We start from the raw sequence: 26,163 nt of genomic DNA on the forward strand, positions 1-26,163 counted from the left end.
AGGTCTGAGTAATTAAAGCGACACAATATTAATATACTGTACAATCAGTGGCCAATGTATAGTAGTGTAGGTGCTTGTGTAAGGTCTAATTTAAGGACTCTGCTGATACTAATTTAACAAAAAATGCTAGAACTTCTAGGTAATAATTCTACTATACAGTACAGTATGTTTCCACTGAGGTTACAGTTTGTGCTGGACTATTATTGCTGTGAATCACATTAGAGCTTCCTTTTCATATTCTAGCCTTCAAATTTAAAAATAATTACTTTTAAAAGCTGTTAAACTGTCTTAATTGCAAAAGATAATATTGTTTAATTTTATGGAGCTTTACCTGAGGTAAAAAAAATAGCATAAGTACATACTGTAAGTACAGTACATCAGTACACCTCAGTACTGGTAGTGCTGCACAGTTTGAGTGAATTGTCTTTGGACACTAGCAATGCATTTACATAAAGCTTTCACTGTCCAGAGTCCAGAACATGAAAGGCAAATACAAAGCTACACCAAGACGATGACTATAAAACACTCACCTTAAGCTGTAAAGTTGAAGCAGGTCCGTTTGAGTAGGACTTGAAGCCACATGGCTCTGTCTCTGGCCTTTGCATTTTATAACATCTCCACCAGTAAAGAATTCCAGATAGTTCAGTGTGGGTTTTAATACAAAAATTGGCAGATAAATACTTTAATGTTCCTTCACATTGTACAATGACTGCTGAGGTTAAACAGACTGGACGCTGCTAAAGCTGAGGTCAATGAAGCTAAGGCCACTATGATCTGGTCATTTATGAAAATAAATGCCATGAAGCTGCTGTCAGTGGTTTGTCAAACAGGACAATACAGAGCAAGATCATCATAGGCTCATCTGATGGTTAGAAGAACATTCTAGACACATGTAGATGCAACGTTTGCTAAATTGAAAAATGTTTTTGATTTAAATGAGATAGAAAAAATACTAAATGTCTTCTATGTCTTCACCAGATTCAGCTTCACTCCCTGTAAATGCTTTACAGTATCCTTCTCTGTTCCAGCCATGAAATTCTTCATTTTCTCTGCAAATACTAATGAGTATCTGAGGAATTCACATACAATATTCACAGCATCATGAAATACTGCCTCACTAGACTTAACTGCACCTTCACATGGTTTGTTCAGTATCTTCAAATTCATTAGTGTCCATTCAATATACAGTCTATAGTAGTATATGAATGCACAGTGCATGTTAGAGCTCTTCATATCCTGTTCATGTGTTTAAAGCCTGGCGTATAAAGGAAGGGAATAAATGCACGTTTATATAATTTCAAGAGATGAATAGTGGTGAGGCTACGGTTGTTAACAGCCTTCGTAGTTGCACATATAGGGAATTAAAATGTGTTGTAATACAAAATAAACTCTATACTTTCAAAAAAGTGTGACTTGTTTCATAAAGGGTTTACACACGGGTGATATACAGTAAGATAAGCTTCCATCTTATGATTCACGAACATTCACGTCAGCCACTCCGTGCACTTGTGTCAGCTGTTTGCAGTCGAGGGATGCCACGAGCTTCCTGGGTCCAGGTTGTGTGGGGATGAAGTGCTCCGTCAGGGTCACCGTGGCGTGACCTCCCACATCACTAAATGTTAAAGACAAGTGCACTATTAGACTCCTAGAGAGGACGTGTGGGGGAGGTGTAGTGGCACGTGGCTCGACTCTTACCCAACCAGGACCTCATGGCCCTTCTGCAGACCCAGGCCCTCCACTCGGAATACCACGCTCTTCAGTGTACGCGGCAGCGGGTTCTTGAAGGTGAGCTTAGCTGCCATCTCTTTACCAACCACCGCTTCTCCCAAAGGCTAATGGAGAGAAAGGCCAGACTCGTCAAGGGACGGGCTCAGCTTTGGTTCCCGTTCCAGAGTCAAGAGACTTTCAGTTCCCCAAAATGATACTGAACACAACTGTACTAAGCAAACATCCCACGATTTAAACCCACCGTGATGTTAAGGTCAGGCGTGCGGAGCCGGAACGTTGTCTGGTTGGCTAACATTTGTTGGGTCTCGTTGACTTTCCCGGTCAGCGTTAGCATCAGGGCCGCCTGATCCACCAGCTGGTTCTGATACTGCTGGTAGGGCAGAACCCATTCAATTGTCTTTTCTGTGTGGAGAGGTAGAGAGTGTGCGGCTTGTGCTGTTAGTTTGGCACCTTTCACACACTGGACAATGTGGTTTAAGCATTTTGAGTAGAGCAACCTTCATTAGCTGACAGCTCCACTTGTATCTGCTCCTTCTTGATGGTGTCTTTCAGCACACCGGTGTAGTATATGACGGCCACCTGGCTGTGCAGAGTGGTCTGACGTGTCTGCGCGCTCAGGTTCTTCACCACGATGCTCAGCTTGGCGTCGGCGCCCATCCTGGGCCCCTCACCCTCTATCTTCACCTCCACACTCACGTCCTCGGCCATGGCTTTGGAGTACACATCCGGCTTGCTCCCGTAGCGACTAGCAGTCTCCACTGCGATGCGCTCTTCTTCTGAACCTGGTAGGGAGTGGGAGAAGGTCAATATGTCTACATGAGGTCTTAAGGTTTGTTGACAGAAAGCAGAGATATGGAACAAACAGAGGTGGTGCATAAGGTAAACACACGTGCCAGCACCTTCTGGGTGTTTGTACAGGTGAGTGATGTCTTCTCGCTCATCAGAACCCACGGCTTTGGTGCTGATGCAGTGGCCGACAGCTTTCTTCTCTATGTGAAACTGGCTGAACGTACCATCCTTGTTTCTCTGCCAGTAGATTTTATCACTGTTGACCTGATGGGACACAGAAACAGTGCGTTCATATCACTCTGTTCTATGTCTTATCTATTTCTAGTCTTCGTTGGTTGCTAAAGGTACGAATTTCTACTCTGCGTTTCTCTTGTGAAAGACAAAAAGCATCATAAAAATGCTCATTGTTGTGTCACCTCGGCGAAGACAAAGGGCGCGTCGTGTTTGTGGTAGACCTGGCCCGAGCGGATGGCGTTGACAGATGCTGGGCCGCAGCAGAAGGTGCCCTGGCTCGTCTCCTGCGGCGTGGAGTCCACAGCCTGCCAGCCTCCGTTCCCCGGGGGCAGGTGGGGTCTGGCCATCCAGCAGTCGTTCCACACATGGAAATTCCTACAGGGCAAAAGAATTGAGATGTGTCGAAGTGAGGTTACGGGTTAAAAGAAGGAATGAACGCGTCTGAACATTGGTTCAATACTCTGTTAAACATTATCTTGTTTGACTCCATTACAATTACACATTACAAAGATCAGAAGCATCACAGTTTACTGTTAACTCTAGTATCTGAAGCCCCAGTGACTTTATGAACTTAATTACAATTCATGGCATTAGAGAAAGATTTATCAGGCTCCTTCTGCAGAAAGCAGAAAGTGTTTATAACATATTCCACTGCTTTCACCCATGAATCACACTAAGTTCACTTCCTTAATCAACATCAGCATGTGTCTCAGACTCAGTCCCAATAGGACTAATCAGAAATATTTTACCTTTAGTTAGCACATCTATTATTGGTCATAACACACCTGGAAAAAACAGGTTCTAGCTAATTATAAGCTATATACTGAGAAAAAAAGCATCTTGTAGAAAAACCAGGATTTAGACATATCATATAAATGAGAAGCTCTGGTTACAGTCAGTAATGTTCTAATTCTAATGCTTGTCCTGTTACATTACTGCTACAATGTTAGCAGATGTACATAAGGAGTTATTGTCCTTTTTGTGACAGTTACTGACTGGAAGAGTGTGTTTAATGGCCTTTATTGTATAGTTAAATGAACACAGATGCATGATGTGTCCTATGTAGTTGTAGTACATATGATATTTTGCATCAAGATGCAACCATTTTAAAGCATATTTCAATAATAATAGTATTTCTTCATTTCCAATGAGGCAAGACTGCTTTTGCATTTGAATGATACACAAATCTCAAAATTAAAAAGATTAGTCTTAAAGTTCCGCAGGGTTCTGTGCTGGGTCTAATCCTTTTCCTCTAGATAATATTATTAGAAAACACTTGTGTCATCTGAGTTGCATTTTCATTGCAATGCAAATGACACAAAGTTATATTTATGTATGAGGTGAACTCACGGGTACCAAAATAAAGGAGCCTGCACCATCACATCTACAGTACCGTATGGATTTTGCAGCAGACAGCTTTTGGCCATGGAAAACCAAACCTCTTACCAGACAGAGTCAGTGTTGAGCTCGTCGATCGGCTCCAGGTTTTCATCAAAAAACACGTCTGTGGTGAGGGACACGTCCGTGTCGTGGGCAGACTGGAAGTTGGTCACACTGCGCGCAGGGATGCCAAGACATCGGAGCACTGGAAGCAACAACAGCAAGGGACTGGAATCAGAATGATCACACGGAAGCAAAACATGTGCTACAGCGCGTGTTACATGTGGGAGCTATGACAAGAATCCCACCTTAAAGTATGTGAACTGTCACTCGCCATCAGCAGCTACACTGTGATGCAGCCACAATGAAGCGGCAGATCAGAAGCTCTGCTCACCATCAAACCACTGACTGAACTAATATTAGGACAGGAAACCCTGGGTCTCTAACGTATTTCTGTCTCTCTGACACCATCCGTCACCTGTCGTCGTGACCCCAGAGAAGACCCAGCACTGTCCGTACGACACAGGCGTTCCGTTGGAGGAGTGATATGTCTTCAGGATTTCCACACTGCTGCTCCAAGCTGCAGGAGAGACTCCACCTGAGTAATTCCCAGACCAGTTTCCAACCAGAACCCCAAAGTCATCCTGAGCGTTTATCTGAAACGAGGCATGTTAAGGAAATCACTGTTTAGTCACAAGTGGACGCTTGTTCCAGACGGTAATTATTCGTTTGTAATTATTCTACATTAAAACGTGACAGCTCACCATGGCAGATATGACCCTGACTACGTTGACAGGATCCCCACGACCGGAAGGAGACATGTCGCTCTTATCCAGGATGAACAAGCAAGCGTCCAGGATTCCCTCATGAAACTATGGCAGAAAACAACCATTAGCAGAAAGGAAGGAGCGATGCAGGACAAGCTTTTAAACCTAAACCATAGTTGTACCTGTCCAAAGTTCCACGTGCGGGCACCTATTTGTTTTTCTGTGCCGTAGTAAATCCTCCCAGTGTCGTTCAGCACATACTCTTTTAGTTCGTCCTCGTCGTCCAGGAACACGGTGTCATCTTAATGAACATGACAGAGTAACACTCTCACAATTCTGACAACATGGTTTTCATTACACCCTGAAATATTTGACCTAAAATGAAAGCTGCAGTGTTTTTTCTTCACAAATTACGAAGAAACCAGGAGCCAATACCAGGAAATAGTTCAGAAACACAATGGACCTGTGGAGTTTGCAATGGGGCCCACAGGATCCTTCATGGGTAACAGCCTGTTTTTACTGAGCTCAGCACAGACTGGGCGTGGATCCCTTTTTTTAAAGTTTCCATTTCTTTATCTTTTGCTCTTTCATGATTACACGTGGGTTCTGTGAAGCAACTGAAGCGAGTGGAAAGAAAACAGAAAGCACAGCAGAGGAAGAGGAATGCAGGGTTCAACCAAGTCATCGGGGACTGAGAAAAGAAGGGAAGTCATGCCTACAAGAGAGAAGGGGGAGGAAGAGAAAGTAAAGGTTTGACAGTAGGAAGTAGAGGGAGGTGGAACTGACATTATGTGGCAGCTGTGATAATTGATAATTTTCTCTTCTTACTTATTTCTGGAATGCAGACACGCACACACACACACACACACACACACACACACACACACACACACACACACACACACACACACACACACACACACACACACACACACACACACACACACACACACACAGAGTAAGATATAAAGAAAGAAGGAGGGGGCTGGGAATGAAGTCAGGGGGAGAGGGAGTGAGGGTTGGGTGAGCGATGGGTGGGAAGGCATGTAAAGGAAGGAAACATACATGGAAGCAATGAAAGCAAAGCAGAAGACAGGTTGTCAGCAGCTGTATGACAGGGAGCTGGTCCCGTGGCATTTAATCCAGTAATTGTATGATTGAGACTTTCATAGGCGTGAGGGAGAGATTGGTTTCGTGAATAAGAGATGGGGGAGGAGGGGATCGGGCTCGCTGCCAAAAGCAACAGCTCCGTAATGAAAGGCAGATTCATCAACCTCACTTTCACAGTTACAGTGGCTGAAAATTGCTTCTTTCCACGCAAATAGTGTGTTTAGCTCAAAGTGCTCAGTAAACTACAGGAAACAACAGTGGCATTAAATTCCTTTATGGCTCCTTTCATCCTGCTTCAAACCAGAACGAGACCAGAATACGTGCATGCTGAGGCTACATGGGGAATAAATGTTTGCTGGGCTACTCATGAATCCAGCCACAGCCACAGCCTTCAAAGTAGTTGCTGACCACCCACAATAATACACCCACCAGACAGTCTCAGTGGAATGTCCTTGAACTATCATTATGATGTTACTGGGATGGTTAGTGGTTACTTCTTCCTGCTCCCACTGAGTCGGTGCAGACACCACTTCACTGAAACACAGTTATCCCGTTATGTAAGTTCTTCCTGGGCCGTGCTGCAGCTCTGTGATGGACAGCGACACTCTCTGGGGTTGGGGACCGGCCTGCTCCATGTGTGAGCCGCTCTCAGATCTCACCGTGCAGGTAATTTACTATCAGAGCGATGCCACTAACTAGAATTGCTCTGGAAGCATCTTCTTTGCATGGAGCCTGGACCATTCACCATTTATGCTCCTTTGCCTTTAGCTGTTCCTACCGTACCTTCACACCACGGATTGAAGAGCATGATGATGTTTTTGTTGGCATCATGAGTAGTCGAGGCCTCGTTCCTCACAGAGCTGGTCACCACAGCGAGCCTGTACAGCCCGATCACACTGCTGGCTGGAGAGTTGACCGACAGCTTGATCCTGTTGCCGCTGCGCTCTACGACTTTGGCCTCCCAGCGTTGATCCTCCAGCTCACTGACCAGAGGAATGATGACATGGGTGCCTTTAGACACCAAAGGGAGGGGACCTGCACAAGACACAGCTTTGTCTATGTTGGACCAGAGAAGTTAAAATAAACGTATTTTATGAACCTCAGCCTGATGTATTTGAATTCATTTTGTGTTTTAAAACAACCAATACAAGAAAATCTACAATATATTCATAAGTTTAGGTAATAGGCTCATTGGAAAAACTGGAATTTGATTAAAGAAGAAAAAGATGTCAATAAAGTGTATAATTAATTTTTACACATATTTAAATCACTATATGACAAACATTGCCCAATTAAGCAATATTGCTTAAGAAAAACCATGGAGATATATACAGACAAAAGCATCAGCCAGAGATCAGCAGAGCATCAGGAACAAGTCATCACACCTGATGATGAGATTCAAACAACCTCATCATGACTAAATAAAACCTAGGGACTTCATTGCAACACGAGGGTGGGAGCGGATAACATTCCATTATGTGTCTTACATTAGTTGTTCATCTGTTGAATGATGTAATCACACCAAACCTCTGCATCAGTGAGCTTTCCAGCCACAGACACAAGCGTCTGACGTTAAAGCCTCCAAACAATCACAGCTAAAAAAGCTGCTGAGTTAAAGCTGCTGTTGTTGGAGAGAACAACCAAGTTTCCTTTTCTAACTGGGCGCTTTCTTATCAGTTTGCTTTGTGACGCCTTGGCTTTATGAAGAGGCCATTGTTCACAGCCAACCACATCCATAACTCTGCTCTCGTCCCCTCTCACCTCTCTGAACTCCATAAGGGAATCGATGCAGTGTGGCCTCTCTTTTCTTCTGGGACGTCACCTTAGGGCCTCAATCCTGCAGCAGTGAGTCATGCATACCTGTACCAGTGTTGAACACTGGTACAGGGACCAGTAAAGGACCGGGGACTTGCTTCTTCTCACCTCCCAACTTTTAGCTATGTAAAATCTAACGTGATCACTTCTTTGTGGGGATGTAACTATGTTTATTTCCATGGATGGTTGTAGTTCGAGGCCTTTAAATAACCATGTGTGCTGAGGTCTGGAGCCTGTTAACAGAGAGCTGGTAGTGGAATGTGAAGTATGTGGTGCAGGGCTGCTCCTCGGTTTAAACATACTGGCTATTTACATCAGTTTGACCACGTTCCCACACTCTGGAGTTTGTTTGTCTCAGTTTTTCTCAGTATTGGTGCAAAAGCACACATACTGTACAGTACAGTAGGTATGTGCATTCATCACACCGAATAACGTCAGTTAGTGGCTTTGTTTTTATTTAGTACTTTTGTCATACTAATACAGTATAGTGTGTGTCCATAGCAATGCCATTATTTATCATTTGCTCTTATAATAGCTTGTTTTTAGTCAAATCCTTCAGCTGGGTTACATTAAATGACCAGCTACTATGATATACCTTGATTTAAAATACTGTTTTCAATGTATTTTACATGTGTCTAATTACATTTTTTAATGTAATTAAAAAGTAATTTTTAATAAAAAGACATAATTTCAGGTTTTTATCCATACATACCTTTAAATGTTTGCATCATTTTTTCATTCTGTTTCATTTCTGACCTTGAGAGGCTTCATTCCAGCACTCATTCTTGAAGCTTTATTATTTATTTGTCTTACTGATCAGGATTGTTCATCGTCTCTTACCGGTTCTCAGGTCCAGGTGCAGCTTGTCGCTCTCTTCATTGAACGGCCTGTTTAGCTCCAGCTCTATCTGAAAGGTCTGTCCTCTGCGGATGATCAGCTCGTCCCCATGATACTGGTCTGTGTGGTGCTCCAGCCGATTCTGACCCGTCTTGGAGCTCAGCAGATCCACCGAACACACTGACAACTTAATTTCTAAGAAACGAAAGTCGAATACAAACATTAAAGCTTGTTGAAGCCGTTGAAGCTTTGCCCACGGGTCTCGCTCATTACCTGCCATTTCTTTCGTCTCTCCATCCTGAGACGGTTGCTTGTCAGGCTCTGGGGCTGGAGGTTTGACATACTCCACTTTATCTGTGAAATCATAGGAGGTAGAGGTCTGACGCTTACAGCAGCACGGACAGAACTTCCTCAGCCAGCGACGACAACATCCTTCCTCCGCTTTCTTCTCCTCGTCGCTCTGAATGGTCAGCTCCACCTTGGTGGGCGGAGCTGCTCCCGGGAAACGCCCGACCTCCAGAGAGTTCCTCACTGTTAGCCGCTCACCTGGCATCCTGGCAGGCAAAGAAATAAGGAATCGTGTCAAAACCCATCCAGAGTTTATGTACAGATGGAAGCAAAGACCAAACAAGCCTTGATATCATAAACTCCTGCAATGTATACAGCTGGTTTTATTACCATCATTTAGGTTTTACCACAAGGGTATTAACTTTTAAATATATATAAAATATAAACAGAAGAATTTCTGGATTGCTGATTATCCAGAATGTTTTTTACATTGTGAACCACAGAGGAAATTCATGAAAACACAGTGCTGTAATATGAACTAACTAAAAGCTGCAGTTCAGGAGTTCACCAGCGTCAGAGTCCAGACACAAACCCTGATTAGCAACAAACATGATGCATGTGTGCAGATGATGCATTTGACCGTTTGATTAACCGAATGATTCTTCCATCTTCCTTTGGGTCAGAAAAGCTTGAGGGGTGTTTGATGGTTCGTTCTTGTCGGCTGGGCTCCTTGATAAATCTTGTGAGCAGCTGGGTTCCATCTGCCTCACTGCAGATGATGGAACTTAATGTTTCTGTGAACACCCTGCGCACTGCACTGAAATATGATTGGAATTTCATAATTACAAGGAAAGCTCTCCTCACTCCCATCCTTGGTTTCTAAAGCCAAGATCACATGCTAAACAAAAGGAGTTCGCTAAAGCAGAGTGTGGTGGACAGTGGAGGCCCTCCTCTTCAACATCTGCAACTCATCGTCCTCATCACCAAAAACCTCACGGGGCTGAAAGAAATCTGTCCAACCCATGCATATTTCATGTGTCTCACTACTTTTCGGTGTTCTACTTTGTCCCTAATCTCAGCTGTAAATACAGTGTTGTTGCATTACAATTAGTTGGTTAGAGCCGGTTATGTAAAAAAGGCTAAAGCTGTTGAAGCCACAGGTCAAAGGTCAGGGAACAGCTGAGGAACAGCGCTGCTTCACCTTACCCGTCTGAGCAGAGTGTGGTTGAAGGTGTGGTTGTGTGACATTCTGACTTTTCAAACTTCCTGAGTTTATCTGCTGTTTGGATGACGTTGCCCTTCCTTAAAGTTAAGGCAAATTCCGCATATTTGGCAAAACATGGAGAATCAGTTTGAAGGACACAGCGAAGTAAAACAATACGATCCCCACCCAAACAACCAAATGAGTCACTGTGGGGGTTCAAAGCATTACGTTGTCTCAGCAATGAATTAAACCTCCCTGTGCCTCACAAACACGACAGGATGCTGGATGCAGGTGATAAAACAAAAGCATATAAATATAAATGTAATACAACTTAATACATGTGTTTTTTCAGTGATTCCAGTCTTTTCCAGACTTTTCAGCAGTTATCTCCTCATGGCACCATGTGCAGCCTAAAATCGGCCAATTAGAGACAAAGCTCTAAAACCATGAAAAGCCATTGGTACCTTTCTCCCTTCTCTCTTTAAAGCGCACACTTTAAATGGGTTTATAACGCAGCCATCAGCCAAGCTTGAAATGAAATTCCTCATCATCTTCATCTTCGTCTGCCTTCCTCTCCTTCCACCGAGCGGCTGGTATCACGCTGGCACGGCCGCTATTCTCAGGGCGCTGCGCCCAATCAGCTGTGAGGACACTGGTCCTGTGCAGCATTCGTTGAGCGGCTGCGTCTTCTTCTGCGTCCTACTGACTCACTGGAATCTAACACCGTACGTTGCGCTGAAGCATCTGCGGGTTCAGCAGCAGCTGCTTGGTCGGCAACAAACAAGAGAAAGCCCAAAACTGCGCTTTTGGAGAAGAAGCCTGGAGATAACTAAGACGAGCAACCCGATGCTCGCCGTCTTTAATGACGACGAAGCGCAGCTGCTCCCGTAAACGACGCGCTGCTGTCACTGACTTGGAGCGTTTAGACAAAAACCGTTAACTGCGCCGCCTTCGCTTATTAATAGTTGCTTACTTTCTCCGCAGACTCCTGTTTGGATCGGCGTTGAAACCTCTGCTCCGCGCTGGCTCGTGTCCCTCCGTGGACCAGAACTTCTGCACGTTTAGCGTTTAGCGGTGCGGGTGGTTCTGCTGCAGCGAAACTTGAGTGTACTTTTTAAAGTTGACAGGGTGGGGAGCACCCACCCTGTCCTCAGCCCCACCCCGAGGGAAGAGTCACGCATATTCACACGGAGCAGTTGCGTAATGACTTGAATGAAGTGTTGGAGACATAGAAAACTACTGTGATCAGCCAAAGGCACCAAGAATAGATCAGAATGGATACAAGCTGCGGTTTTCCACAAGCAAACAGTAAAAACATAAAATCCCCTAACTGTGGATGGACAGAGGCAGAGGCCGTCCTCCTGTTGAACGCAGTTCACTAAACGTCTTTCTGTGATGGCCTGAAACATGCCCTCAGCAAATGGACTGGACGTCTTACCCAAGAACCTGCGAGGCAAGACCATTAGAGAAAACATGAAGAAGATGCATGAAGAGTTTTACAGCAATGTCCATTATGCCAAATGTGACTTGTTGCTTTGACAACAAACAAACTGAACAATCAGGACTAATGCTGCTGACTAAGTCTGCAGATGACGTAAATGAGAAGTGAGTTTTGAGGTTTGGCAGCAGTTCATGATGAAGTCATACCTCTGATGATGATGATGATGATGATGAAGCTCATGATGATGATGATAATGACGATAAAGCAAATCCAAACCTGCCTGTGAAGTGTGAAATGTTTAAATCATTGCAGAAACAAACTGTTAGTAATAACCAAGTTCAAGCTTGTGTTCCCATGTATGAACCAGCAGCTGTTACTGTTACTTCAGCTCAAATCTAATAGCGATGTGCTAACATGCTCACAAGCTTATTTAAGTAAGTATGGTAACATCTAAATACACCAAAAACAGTCAGTATGAGAACCCCATTCATTGTGTGTTGTTGTATTTGTTAGTATAATCTGTATAAATGTTGAATGTTGCCAGTTAATAAAAATACAAAAAACAAAACAAATGTGATTAAAACTATGTACAATGATTTCCTACGTGTGACACAATGTTTGTGTTTTGTACGTAAGTCAACAGACATTTGCAGCGTCTGGTGGGCGTGAGCGGGGGCACAAAGGCGACCGGGGTTCACCGAGTGTCTGAGTGGAACTGAGGGAAACCAACCAGCGAGTGGCCAAAGGAAACTTCCTGCCTGCAGAGCATAATAGAGCTGGAGAGAAAGGTCTGTCAGGAAAAGGCAGCGGCATTTATGACTAGAACACAGACACAACGTGTAGACTGTGTTCATGTCCAGCAGCAAATGGGAGCCATTTAAATAATATATTATCATTACTCATGATAAAAGGCAGCAACGCCAGCTAGTGAAGTACATGATCCTTCTATGTGACACAATAGACCACAGGAACAAAGAGCATCTGCATTAAAACAGCATATGTTGGATTGACTTGCAGACTGTATTCATTGTTACTGTAATAAAAGTCATTGGGCAAAATACTGTATTGGTTAATTTTCAGTGCTGTTCTCCCTCTTACTATGAAGGATGTATCCTCTCAGTTTTAACTGAATGCCAGAGACTGATAAGCAGAGATTGCTCTTGATGATGAACTCTTCCTTTCTTGATTATTTCTCAACAGTTGTTCTCGCCCATCTTTTGTGGGAGTGTGGGTAAATATCTGCTGCTCCTCTGATCTGTGTGATTCATGACTCCAGGAGCAGCCAGTGTTGTACAGCGGAGGAATGTGTCTACACTCGCCTGTGCCACTCTTAATCACTTCATTCACAGTTTGCTGTACAGGGGCAGTTTCCCTGGAGATGAACACAAACTGAAGGACCAAATGCAGCCGAACAAGTGATTTATTAGTTGTTCTGCTTCTCTGCTCTACAACTAATAATACTTTAGCTCTAATAATGGACAGCTGTAATAAAGCAGAGAAAAGCTGATTATAAGCGTGGCATTAGCAGTCTGTTATTGTTAGCGGCTCTGAGGCTCAGCTCCCTGCCTCTTCTAGTGGAACGAGCCTGGTGTGAGAACAGGTGTGGCAGCTATTTGGGAAGTTCTTGAACTCATCCAAACACACAACACAAAGCTCTAAACCATGGAGGTTACACTCATCTGGGCTTTTTTGTGTGGAGATGCAGGTTCTTCCTATGTCTGTGTGGGTTCTCCAGCTTCGGAAGACATGCAGCCAGATTGACTGGAGACTAATTTGGCCAATGGGATGATTCAAAAACACAAAGACCAATTTAGAACAGAAATATAGGAAAAAGATGTAGATGTACTGTAGATGTAGTCACAGAACTGGGAGGAGAAAACTGCTCAGGATGATGACCTAAAGCAGACTTCAAATACAACCCAGACCTTTGTTCCACTGAGTCAGAGGTTACTCCAAGGGAACCAAGGGTTTCTTATCTTGCTCCATCGCTGAGTCATTCGACCATAGACAGTAGCAGGGTAATGTCCTCTGTAGGAGGAAGTGTCCTAATGCCACATTGCCACAGAGTCATAATTTCACAACTCAAGCAGGTCACAGTGTCAGGCTCCCAACAGACCACTGCTATGGGCCTTTATCTGGGTATTTATGGCACACATGGTTCAGGTTTGGTGAGATTTTTGCTGCTTTTTTTCAGATTCAGTAAAAGAAGCACTTTGACCATTGTTATGCAGCTGTACAGTATAGTGTTCATGTTATAGCGTTCATGCAGTCAAGTAGATTCTCCTGGTGCCTTTCTGTGTGGAGTTTGCACGTTCTCCCCGTGCTTGCGTGGGCTTGCGTGGGTTCTCTCCGGGTTCTCCGGGTTCTCCGGGTTCTCCGGGTTCTCCGGCTCACAGGTGTGAGTGTGTGTGTGAATGGTTGTCTGTCTCTGTGTTGCCCTGCGATGGACTGGCGACCCTGGACGGGTGTACCCTGCCTCTCGCCTAACCCAGCTGGGTTAGGCTCCAGCACCCCCGTGACCCCGCATTAGGGATGGACGTCCAGGGTGAACCCGCCTCTTGCCTGACTGACAGCTGGAATAGACTCCAGCATGTAGAATGGTACAGCGGTACAGCAGATAGTGAGTATGTGAGGTATAGTTAAATCCACCAACCTCCCAAATGTAAAGAGTTTAGTGTATTCATTCATAATGCATGTATGACGAATACTATGCACAGAATGTGTTTTCAAGTTTCTATCAACCACTGATGTCTCATTTCCAAAATGATATTCACACCTTCATTCAGAGTCTCCCTGGTCCTGGTTGGGTTGCAGGTCCTCATATAGTATGTTTGCTACATGAGCCTGTTGTGAAGCTGCTACCATAAAATAACCACGCTGTCCTCTGGTGGTGGCAGGAAGGAGGGTCAGCTCAACTGAAACAGTTAAAGTAATAATGAAATTTTGTAAGTGTGGAGGAAGTCACAGCAGTGACAGCAGAGTGGAAATAACATGAGCAAAAGCAGAAAAAGGGAGTGAAGATGTGAGCAATACAGATAAAGAAGTCAGGGAATCCCATTGAACAGGTCACCGAAGGCATGAATCATGCCAGAGGATGGACGGACGGACGGACAGACTCTTTGGAACACACTGTTTTCAGACTTGAATTGATTACCCAAGACATTTGGCAATTGTGAGGAACTTAATAAAGACTAAAAACAGATTGCTGGGAGAACTATTGTGAATCATTAGCATGAGAAATGCCATTAGTCTAAGTTTGGTTTATAATAGCATGGCATTAAATAGAAAATGAATTGGATAGCGTATAATAAAAACTTATTACAAAAATAGGGATAAAATGGAGTTAAAAGGACTATCAATTGATAGAATGGTTGTTTTCAAAGTTTTCTATGATGGAACTCAACAAGAGGTTGGACCCCTGCCAGTGGACCAGCTGGTACAGACCAGTTGCACTCATTCCGGTTGTCATGAAGTACTTTGAGAATTTGATACGTACAGTAGTGACATCACCTCATGCTTTCCATCTACAGTATACTGGACAGTCACCAGTTTGCATGCAGAGCAAATAGATCCACAGAGGACACCATCACCACCACTCTCCACACTACTCTGTTCCACCTAGAGTAGGCAGGGAGCTACATGACGTTTCACGTTTAACACCATCCTCCCTCACAGACTAGTACCCAAATTAGAGGCCTCTCCAGCTCCATACTGTATGCCTCTGGATTTATTTTTTAATTTATTTTAGTACTTTCTGTTTTTCCTGTCTGCTTCAGTTCTGTTCAGTTTTACTATTCAGTCATGTGATTCATCAGCTGCAGTCTATCCGTAATCAACCCAGTATTTAAGCCCTAGTTCTCACCACACTCATAAGCAGATTGTTTGTTCACACACCCTCTTGTTCAGCCTTCCAACAATTCAAGTAGGTTCTTGGTTTTGACTCGTGCCTGTGTTTTGACCGTGCCATTGGTTTGTCCCTCCCTGCACCTTTGCTGGATGACTGCCTGCATTCTAATCACTGCCTGCCCGACCATCCTGTTGCCTGCTATTTTTGTGCTGAATTCATTAAAGACTCGGGTTTTACTCAAGTCTTGCCTGGCTTGTGCTGTGCTTTTGGGTCCTCACCTTGCTTATTTTGTGCAACCTTAAGGGAGCTGTGCAGTAGTTGGATGTGAAAAGATGTAAGGGTGTATGTATTAGGGTGTATGTATGAGGGATCTGTTGTAGCCACTCCTCCAGTTTGGGGGTCACTGCCCCCAGTGCTCCGATCACCACAGGCACCACTGTGGCCTTCACCTTCCAAGCCTTCTCCAGTTCTTCTCTGAGCCCTTGGTATTTCTCTAGTTTCTCATGTTCCTTTTTCCAGATGTTGCCACATCCACCACTACGGCTTTCCTCTGCTCTTTATCCACCACCACAATGTCTGGTTGGTTCGCCAATACCATTCTGTCTGTCTGTATCTGGAAGTCCCACAGGATCTTGGCTCGCTCGTTCTCTACCACCTTGGGAGGTGTTTCCCACTTTGACCTTGGGGTTTCCAGTCCATACTCCGTGCAGATGTTCCTGTATACTATGCCAGCCACTTGGTTATGGCGTTCCATATATGCTTTCCCTGCCAGCATCTTACATCCTGCAGTTCTGTGCTGGACTGTCCCAGGGGCCTCTTTGCACAGTCTACACCTTGGGTCTTGTCTGGTGTGGTAGATCTGGGCCTCTATGGCTCTGGTGCTCAGGGCCTGCTCCTGTGCAGCCAGGATGAGTGCCTCTGTGCTGTCCTTCAGCCCAGCCCTTTCAAGCCATTGGTAGGATTTGTTAAGCCACTTCAGTTATGTTCCGGTGGTCTGCTATTGTTCCTTCTGGGAGTGAGACCCCTTCTGTGTGGATTACCTTGCCTCTCTTTGTCACCATCCTCCCACATTTCTCAAGTCCGAATGACATCCCAATGTCCGGGCTGTAGATCCTGGTGGTGTGGATCAGCGAGTCGATGTCTCGCACACTCTTGATGTACAGCTTGATGTCGTCCATGTGGAGGAGGTGACTTATGGTGGCCCCGTCCTGGAGTCGGTATCCGTAGCCAGTCTTGTTTATTATTTGGCTGAGGGGGTTCAGACCTATGCAGAACAGCAGTGGGGACAGTGCATATCCTTGGTATATGCCACATTTGATGGATACTTGGGCAAGTCGCTTCCCATTGGCTTCAAGGGTGGTTCTCCACAACCTCATCGAGTTTGCAATGAAGGCCCTTAGAGTTCTGTTGATGTTGTACAGCTCCAAGCATTCAGTGATCCATGTGTGTGGCATTGAGTCATAGGCTTTCTTGTAGTCGATCCAGGCTGTGCACTGGTTGGTGTGTCGCACTCTGCAGTCTTGGGCATATTCCCATATTTGGTCCATACAACACAGATCATCTTATCACCTTTCTAGAAACTCTCTACAGAGATCTCAACCCTGAAGAATATAGGGGTCAGAGTGGGGATCACCTGCCAAAGTAAAGTATGTGATAGTTTGGGACAATGTGAATTTTCATCACTTCAACATCATCAGGCAATGGTTAGCAGCCCACAACAAGAAGCGGATGGAGTTCGTCTCACCCTACTCCCCATTCCCTAACCCTAACCCCCAAAGAATTTTTCTCAGCATTGAGATGGAAAGTTTATGATCGCCAGCCACATACACAAATGACCCGCCTGGCTGCCATGGATGCAACGTGTGAAGACATCACAGCAGACGCCTGCAGAGGCTGGATAAGACACTAAAAGATTCTTTCCACGCTGCATCGCAAGAGATGATATTTGCTGTGATGTGGATGAGAATGTGTGGGCAACACACAGGAAAGACAGGAGGTGTAGGAGGACAACACCAATTCCTAGAGCCATGTACAGTTTTACAGAATATTGTCCTATTTTCACATTTATTTGTACTTTTTCCCCTTTGTGTTACTGTTTGCAATGTTTTTTTTCTACATTGTATGACATGGTCAATCAACAATTTATAATAATTGTCATAAAAACTGTAGCCATAGTTTACATCAAAACCTCCCTCCAAAGTACACAGTTATATTGACAACATGAAGTAATGAAGTAATTTGACTGTCTTGTTTGTAGACAACGACTCAAGGACATTCTGATGGCACAGACATGTTTAATGACATCGAAACGTAGTTTTGAGAGATGAACTAAAGATTTTGAGTGTTACAGGCTTTTGCTAAAAAATCATAGTGTTTTGCTGTTCGTACAAATTGTTTTGAGAAATGCACAAATATATTTGCAAACTTCAACTCTGATCTGAGAATTGTACTAAAGCCACTGAGAAAAACTGTAACACACACTCCCTTCAGACGGTGGCGGTAATGAGCCTCCAAACGGTTCGACAACGGTTAATAAACATCGGAAGAAGAAAAACTGAAAACTTCCGGTTTTTATCGACACGCGTTCAAAAGCGTTTCCACGCTGTGAACCAACAGTAACCGGTAACAAAAATGAATTAATAACTCATCTGGATATATGTCAAGGTTGTTTACGTTGCAGATGTGTAGTTGACCCGGACGGTTTAGTCTTTTAACTTGTGGCTGTGTTTATTTGAACATGAGGCCAGCGTTGCTGTTACCCAGCGGTTAAAGCCCTGATTCACAGATGTTTCACAATGTCCTTCATAAAACAGTAGTAACAATAAGTGCCTTATTACATCAAGTGTGTACTATTTAAATGTTATGCTTCCAGTTTTAAAACTTTTATACTTTTTTATTTTATGTTGTATAATTTGGTAAATAGAGGACGTAAACACTTCACAGTGTCATGTAAATCACATGTTGGTAGGTCACAATGTTGGCAAAGCCCGAGGAACGACAGTCACAGAAAGAGGGGGGAGGAAACAAGAGGAGACATCATGGAGATCGTCAGGAAGGAGGAGAGAAGAGGACTAAAGGAGAAAAAGACGCAGGGGAAGGTGAAGACAAAGTCATGGTGCACCTGGATGCTCCGAGCGTGGGCTACTTCCGCAGGGTTGGAGAGAGACTCGCTGAAGGCTTTGAAGACAATGAGGAGAGAGGTGAGGGTCAAAGTTCACAGCACTGTTCAAACTATGTGAAACCGGCATTGTAGCGTTACTGTAAGTTGTTGAATGTACTGTACAGAGTGGCTTCTCCAGCACTATGTAGCTTTTTGTTTTGAAAGTGACAGTGTGTTTGACAACTGTTGATCATGGTCAGCGTTATGTAGCATTCATATTTATTCTCTCATAGTCTAAAGTTCTTTACAGACATCTTTTAGAGTTTTCCAGAGCTCCAGACGACTACGATGAGAAGTTAAACATCAGTAAATGATGATGATTAATGTGTCTTTGAAAATGTAATGTGTGACATTTGTCCTGTTTTACATGCTCTGTAGAAATGTTTGTGGAGAATGTACTCTCTGAAGTTAAAGGCAAAGCCAGCCTGGTGGCCATGGACCGAACAGGAAGCATCACCCTGCAGCGCCTGCTGCCACTGTCCAGTCCCCAGCAGGTGGGGGAGGTGCTTTTAGAACTGGGTGGAGAATCAGGCTCAGACTTTAAGGCGGTTTGTTGTGACCGGTGTGGAGGCCATGTAGTGGAAAGTGCAGTCCGACAGGCATCGAGGTGGATGGGTAAGATGTGTTCTGCTCCTTAGAGAGAAGAGTGACCTGATAATGCAAGAAACCCACTAGTGAATCTTTCTTGTGTCTCTTATCTCTAGAGTCTTCACAGAAGGACTCATCGGATGCAAAAGAAGAGGAGGAAGAGGAGAGCTGTGGAGTGCTGGAGGCCCAGGTGTTGTCTTTGAGTCAGGTCATCAGAGACGACTGTGCAGAGTTCATCAAACATGTTCACGGCTCACATGTGGTCCGCACAGTTCTAAATGTCCTGGCCGGCTGTGTTGGACCTCCACGCATCGAGTCACGTCCAGGTAAACACTCACACAAACCTCAGATCTTTTTATTTGTCTTCCTTCATATTGGTAAATAATCATGGATCTAGGAAGTCATGTAGAGCACCTTGTTTCTGACTTCTAATAAGCAGATTGCTGTATTTGTTCAAGGCGAACATCAGGGATAATGACATCCCTAAAAATATGACTTGGGTATTTGTGATGCAAATTGCAACAATCAGATACTAAGCGTTTTAAAATACTGTAATTGCCTCCATCACTGTGTCACTGCTGCAGCTCTAGTTACATACTGTGTTGACAAATGGGTCAATCAGTATGCCTGACTCTGAAAAGTAGCTTCCTGTGGTGCCTGTGCTTCTTTCACCTCACATTGTAACTTTGCCTGACATCACAATTAACTTAACTTTACTGTAGTGACTCCTTCCTGTCGTCTTGTTCTCTACTTTATTTTGAGATAAGTGAATTTGACCATAGTGATTTGTGGCTTAGTAAGTGATTGTGATGTTGTTTTTGTCTAGGATGTAAAGACCGCTATGTTGCTCCTAAGCTGACTGACTTTGAGCTTCCCACATCGTTTTGGTACGAGCTCAAAAGCCTCACGGAGACATTGATGGAGAACATTAATCGTGAGTCAACTTTTTCATGAGCCCATCTATGACCAAAGACACGCTGTTCTTTAACGTTTATCTCAAAGGGAAGTTGTTAGCCAATATATACTTATTTACTGTACGTATTTCATTTAGCATTGTGACAAGAGTCATGTTTTATTTGCTCAAAGGACCTTTTTATAATAACCAACCAGTACTAAGAAGGTGTGGTTCTTGAATCATGATATTTTACCTTTATGTGAAGAAAAGGGTATTTGCCATTTTGCACAATGATATGTGTCCTCTACATTTAACCCATCCCCTGGTGGAGCAGTGGGCGGCTGCGCAGTGTGCCCAGGAAGCTAAAGTGTCTTACTGTGACTTGCTCGAGAACACACATGAACCTGGGACCTTTCGTTTCCCGAACCAACGCTGTACAAGCTGAGTTACTAAGCCACCAAAAGATAATAAGAAGGGGTATAAGAGAAAGATCAAAACAAAGATTAGTCATCTTTTATTTACCGTACCATCGCAGGGCAACACACAGACAGACAGCCATTCACACACACACACTCACACACTCACAGCTACGGGCAATTCAGAGTGACCAATCAACCTAATGCATGTTTTTGGACCGTGGGAGGAAGCCGGAGAACCCACGGGAACAGGGGAAGAGCATGCAAACTCCACACAGGAATCAAACGCAGGCCCTTCTCGCTGTGAGGTGACAGTGCTACCCACTGCACCACCGTGCCGCTCCTAACTTCTTAACAATCAATAGAAAAACCTTTAATGGCTGTCATAGCAATTAAACACTTGCTAACCAGCTTTTTGCATGTCTCCATTGGTATATTTGACCATTGATCTTTAGCGATGAGCTCCAACCCTTTCAGATTGGAGGGTCTTCTGAATAAATGAAAAGTGATGATACTTAGTGACATGAATTTTAGTTGGGGTATGAATAATTAGGGCTTGACTGTCATTAACATATTTTTTGCTTTCACCACTTTTTCTATACTCAAGACATGAGTTGTTGAACAATGAAATGTTTGAAACACGATTCCTTTTGAATTGGCAGAAAGAGTGTTTGTATGTCTCTCCTTCTAGTGAGTGTGACTGATACTGTTGCCAGTGCAGTGTTCCAGTCCATGTTGACTGTGTGTCACAGAAAACGACCTAAACTCTGCAACCAGCTTCTCAGACGCATCACTGAGTATCTAACAAGTCACAGCGCTGCTCCTGGAGTTAGGTCAGAGACGTTATTATCCATTTTGTGTCTGCAAACACAAAAGTGCATTATATATATATATATATATATATATATATATATATATATATATACAAACACATATACATATATATTTGATTTGTTAATTGTTTATTGTTTTGTTTCTCCTTAGTCCTCTCCTGGTTTTCCTGAAGGACCCAGTTTCCAGTCACCTCATTGAAACAATCATACAACTGTCCAGGAAGTCACTCCTACGCAACCTCTACAAGAACCATCTCAGGGGTCAGCTGGTCGACTTAGCCCTTCATCCAATAGCCAACTTCCCTATACAGAGGCTGACTGCGGCCTCTGCCAAGTACAAGATGGTAGGTCATGGCACTTGGTTGAGGACAGGGGGTGGTCGTTTGCAGATGTTACTGATAGTGACGCATGGCCTCCTCTACCGGCTTCTTCCCCTAAAGTTCCTGGGGCTGTTTGATGAGCTGGTGCAAGGTTTGGAGGCCATCTTGGCTGCTGGCCACATGGGTGTGATCGTGCAACTGGCCGAGAGCTGTGGTGAAAGTGAAGAGAAGCAGGATGAGTTGATGCAGTGCCTTCTGCATGTAAGCCTCACTGTGTTTGCCTTCAAGTTGTTAATTATCTCGTAATAGCACTCGTTTTCTGACTTGCGGCGATTTAATGGACCCCTGTGGGTGTGTTCCCCCCCCAGGCGTTCCACTGTGCTGAGCCTGGCTCTCGACACGTCACCTGCCTCCCTCTCTTCATGTCCCTACTCACCTATGAGGTGTACTACCACACTGACACAGCAGAGGGCAACACACAGCCAGAGGTAAGTGTCTCTCCACAAGTCAAATCATTTGTGGCCTAATTTTAATTATAGTCTTGACATTTCAACTGAATTAGTGTGAGAGGAGGCCCACAAAGCTCTGAATACTAATGAACCCTGCAGAATATTGATGCTAGATAATGTTTGCAGATGCAGTGAGGTGTAACTGCGTTCCTCTTACTTCTAGGTTCCTCTGTCCTCCATCTGCTACCATGGCTCCAGGCTGGTCCAGGCACTGGCCAAGTTCAAGAACCGCTCTCTGCTCCTCAGCAGCCTGCGCACCCTGACCCCCGCTGACCTCCTGACACTGGCCACTGACCCCTCCGGCAGCCACGTCCTCCAGGCCCTCGTTACCAGCTGCAGTGACAAGGGCAGGGGCAAAGTCCTTAAGAGACTAGAGGTACAGAGTGACAGTGCTGGAATAGCAGGATACAAATTACTGATTGCAACTAATAATCAGCATTTAAAGTTAAAGGATCCATTAGGAAATGTCTCTATTTCATGTGTAATAACATACCCATTATTTTTGAGTTCATATGAAGTTTGGACTTCACTCTTATACACTGATCTGGCATAACCATAGCATTATGACCAACACAGCCTCTCTTTAGCTAGCAGGTTAAAATCTTGTTGTCAAAGTTGATGTTAGAAGCTGGAAAAATGGGCAGGCGTAAGAATTGCCTTCCAGTCAAGATGTCTTACGAAAGCACCAGTGGGCACGTAGGAAGGACCATGAACTGATGAAGAAGGTGCTCTGTTTCATGTAATGTAATACATGAAACAAGAGCACCTTCTTCTTTCTTGTGCAAAGATTCCTATACATTGCTTGGCACCAAAATGCATTACGGGAAAAAGGCATGCTGGCAGAGGCAGTGTGACGCTTTGGGCAACATCCTGCTAGGAAACCTTGGGTTGGCCCATTCATGTGGATGGACCACCTTCCTCTGCACTGTTGCAAACCATGCATGCTCTTCTCTGGAAACACTATCCTCCGAGTGACCCAGATCCATATTGACCCCACCTCACAACTCACAGGACAGGCTCACATTTTTATAGCAGCTAACACCACAGCCAAGTCCTAGTTCCATAATTATATCATACCGACAGAGTCATTCTGAGCGCATGAAGGACCATGTCAGCCTAATGTTAAACACTCACATTTATAATTCATGACAGATGCCTGAGCTAACAAACAAAATGAACTTTGTACTTTTGTTCCTCAATTAGTTTTTTTAGTGCTGTCGTGTTGATTCTGGGACTGAACCCAAGAATGTTTGAGTTCTACTGCAACTGCTGCTTATTACTTAGGCAGGACATATGAAGTCACCAGGCAAAAGTGAAGAACAGTATGTGGAAGGTTGACTCAAAGAAATAAGCTGATGAAGCCACATTTAGATTAGGAAGCATCCTCTAACATCACGCCTATTCTCCATGCTTCCTCTCGTCCTCCCAGGGCTTGTATGTCCGGATGGCGTGCTCTAGGCTGGGTAGTAGAGTGTTAGAGGCCATATGGAGCAGCGCGTCCATCAGTCAGAGGCAAAGCATTGCACAGGAATTAGGTAACGAACAGCTTTTAACTGTCTCTTGTGTTGGTCAGACGGCTGCTCCACACCTTCCTTTTCTGTTTCTTTTCCAGCTCCAAGTGAAAGTCAGCTGAGGTCTGATCAGTTTGCTCGACACGTCTGGGCCAAATTTGCCCTCTCTCACTTCATACACAGAAGAGCAAACTGGCAGGAGATACAGAGCGGCGAGTCCAAGAAGCGCAAGCTGTTCAGTGACTTTCTTGAATGAAAAGTACATGTTTGTAAAATCATTATTTGCCTTGTAATGAGATATAAAAAATAACATTGAAAATTGTGTGTGTGTGTGTGTGTGTGTGTGTGTGTGTGTGTGTGTGTGTGTGTGTGTGTGTGTGTGTGTGTGTGTGTGTGTGTGGACTGAATGGCTGGGTCAGTATGGTGAGTAGAGCAGGGGGCAGTCACAGGTGTGTAGAGCTGGCTTGGTTGAAAGAGTGGGAGAAGCTGTGGTCCAGAGCTGAGGGCATGGGATGGGGAGAGACAGAGATCCTGACACTTGCTTAATATTGGTTTTCAACACATTGGCTCATACAGCATATTTGTAATCTATTGTAATCCTGTACAATGCCAGCGATGCAGTGGTGAACAGAATGAGTAGGTGTTTGAATGTCTTTCTGCCACTTCCCAGTTTCTCCCTGTGCTTAGCTTGTCCAGTTCTGGGATACATGCCTATTATCATGTACGCTTTCAATCATTGTGCTAATATCTGAGTAAATCAATGTCATCCTGGAACAAAGAGCAGAACGTGATGCTCAGCTCCTCATTTTCATCTCTGCCACTTATTTTACTCCCTGGACATTATCCAGTACGTTACATCCATGCGTTCAGGAAAGGCTTAAATAAGATCATTTATTATTTATTTATTTATTGAAGCATCTAATCATAGTCTTGACAGTTTTTTCTACCATTAACCCTGTATTATATTAGCATCACTCGTCCTGATGGTTCACTTTGACCAAACCAGCTTTAATTACATGTGCTTCGCTCTGAACACAAGCAGTCTGAGTAATCCTCCCTTTTGTTGTTGGCTTATTATAGCTCTGTGGATGCCTAATCACCCCAAGACAAAAAGCAGATGAACAATGACCTTTGTGCTCTTTGAAAACCTGAAATCTTGTGGGTTCCCCTGAGATTCAGCGACGTTTCCTTCATGTGTCTGATCACAAGGGAGCTCAGACTGCAGCCTCCACACGCCCTCGTCCATCCACTACACAGATTCTTTCCCTTATTACCTCCTGCTAACATGCCTGCACCCACACACCAGCCAATATGCATCTCATTAGTTATGCGCAGCTCCGACTGAAAATAGAAAATAGTCTTTCTTTGGTGCAAAGTGAGGAGTAAGTTCGACAGGTTTTCACTGACACACAGTAGGTGGTTCTTCGTCTTTTAAGCTCCATCTGTCTTCCCTGCTCCCGGGAAGTATTATGTTGCCTGAAAATCACAGTAAATGCCCACAGAATGAGTCAGAGAGGGAGGATTTCTGTCACGATCTGAGAGACTGATAAGGAGTCGCAAAATGGAATTGGATCATATTGTCCTTGTTTCCCATTCTGTCTCCTGCAGGCTTCTGTGTAGCTGTCAAGCCCCTGCTATTATCTGACAGTATCCGAGCTGGTTAAATGGTAAAATCCTTTTTGTGTGAGTTTCCACGCAGATGTTTAGACGTATTGTTTCAAGCCCTGCCTCTGCTCCACTGCTTGTCTTTAATTCTTCTAATGGAGGAAAAAAATCTAAATCAACTGTAGGAGATTTAAGGTGTGTTTAACCTGACCTGAAGTCTCCTCTGATGGACTGAGGGACCAAACCAGACAGATTGACTGCTTTAAAACCTCATCCCTAACAGCCTGCTTAGAGAATTCTCAATGACAGTGCTTCTGTGTAGCTTTTGTAGCAAACACAGCCATTATGTTATCATATTATTATTGCTTACCTAAACCTGAACACAAAGATCCGCCCCACTACCTCTCTCGCTCTTCCTATCTCTCTCTTTCTCTCTCTCTCTCACACACACACACACACACACACACACACACACACACACACACACACACACACACACACACACACACACACACACACACACACACACATACCTCAATTGACATAAGTCCTTCCCTAGTCCCTCACCCTAACTCTAACTATCACAGTTAAATGCTGACGTCTAACCCTCGTTCTGATCTGAACCAAAACTCAATTCTAATCTCAGCCCTAAAATTACATTTTAACCCTCTAACAGGCCTTCAAAGAAGTGAGGACCAGCCAAAATGTCCTCACTTTTGTAGAAAAACATGTTTTTTGGTTTTGGTTTTTTGTTTTTTTTTTGGTGAAGACACATTTATTTAGACAGACTTGGTTGACTGAGCTTTTACATTTGAACTATTTCATGATTTTTATTTTTGTTTTTGTATTATTACTGTTTTATTTGAACGATCGTTTAGTTTTTTGC

General features: G+C 44.0%; 2 protein-coding genes across 3 annotated transcripts; one reads left to right on the forward strand and one right to left on the reverse strand.

Annotated features, from left to right (window-relative positions):
• Positions 1–636: 636 nt before the first annotated feature.
• On the reverse strand, positions 637–11,284 carry tgm1l1 (transglutaminase 1 like 1). Of its 2 annotated transcripts, XM_029132580.3 has the most exons (14): positions 11,126–11,284; positions 8,934–9,214; positions 8,664–8,855; positions 6,792–7,043; positions 5,081–5,199; positions 4,896–5,003; positions 4,610–4,787; positions 4,198–4,336; positions 2,934–3,126; positions 2,628–2,781; positions 2,226–2,510; positions 1,970–2,130; positions 1,696–1,832; positions 637–1,612 (listed from the first exon to the last, which is right to left on the reverse strand). In XM_029132580.3, exons 2-14 carry the CDS (start codon positions 9,211–9,213, stop codon positions 1,468–1,470), a joined length of 2,343 nt encoding a protein of 780 aa, XP_028988413.1. In that variant the 5' UTR covers position 9,214; positions 11,126–11,284; the 3' UTR covers positions 637–1,467. The 2 variants fall into 2 exon arrangements, with proteins under 2 accessions (XP_028988413.1, XP_055359701.1); XM_055503726.1 differs by having other exon boundaries at positions 8,664–9,214.
• A 6,626-nt stretch (positions 11,285–17,910) lies between these two features.
• Positions 17,911–23,991, forward strand: LOC114844923 (nucleolar protein 9). Its single transcript, XM_029132617.3, has 12 exons — positions 17,911–18,062; positions 18,409–18,640; positions 18,979–19,215; positions 19,305–19,514; positions 20,015–20,122; positions 21,191–21,332; positions 21,484–21,676; positions 21,773–21,913; positions 22,021–22,140; positions 22,325–22,537; positions 23,591–23,696; positions 23,774–23,991. Exons 2-12 carry the CDS (start codon positions 18,415–18,417, stop codon positions 23,926–23,928), a joined length of 1,851 nt encoding a protein of 616 aa, XP_028988450.1. The 5' UTR covers positions 17,911–18,062; positions 18,409–18,414; the 3' UTR covers positions 23,929–23,991.
• Positions 23,992–26,163: the final 2,172 nt, after the last annotated feature.

The sequence above is a fragment of the Betta splendens genome, chromosome 17 (genome assembly GCF_900634795.4).
Source record: "Betta splendens chromosome 17, fBetSpl5.4, whole genome shotgun sequence".
Taxonomy (NCBI): domain Eukaryota; kingdom Metazoa; phylum Chordata; class Actinopteri; order Anabantiformes; family Osphronemidae; genus Betta; species Betta splendens.

Excerpts from the sequence above, each read along its gene's own strand:
- tgm1l1 (XM_055503726.1), bottom strand. The coding sequence starts at position 9,213 with ATGCCAGGTGAGCGGCTAACAGTGAGGAACTCTCTGGAGGTCGGGCGT. Across the intron at positions 4,788-4,895 it reads TCAGGGTCATATCTGCCATG|ATAAACGCTCAGGATGACTT; the intron begins GTGAGCTGTCAC and ends GCCTCGTTTCAG. Across the intron at positions 2,511-2,627 it reads CCTGTACAAACACCCAGAAG|GTTCAGAAGAAGAGCGCATC; the intron begins GTGCTGGCACGT and ends ACTCCCTACCAG.
- LOC114844923 (XM_029132617.3), top strand. The coding sequence starts at position 18,415 with ATGTTGGCAAAGCCCGAGGAACGACAGTCACAGAAAGAGGGGGGAGGA. Across the intron at positions 19,216-19,304 it reads ACAGGCATCGAGGTGGATGG|AGTCTTCACAGAAGGACTCA; the intron begins GTAAGATGTGTT and ends TCTTATCTCTAG. Across the intron at positions 21,677-21,772 it reads CCTCTGCCAAGTACAAGATG|TTCCTGGGGCTGTTTGATGA; the intron begins GTAGGTCATGGC and ends CTTCCCCTAAAG.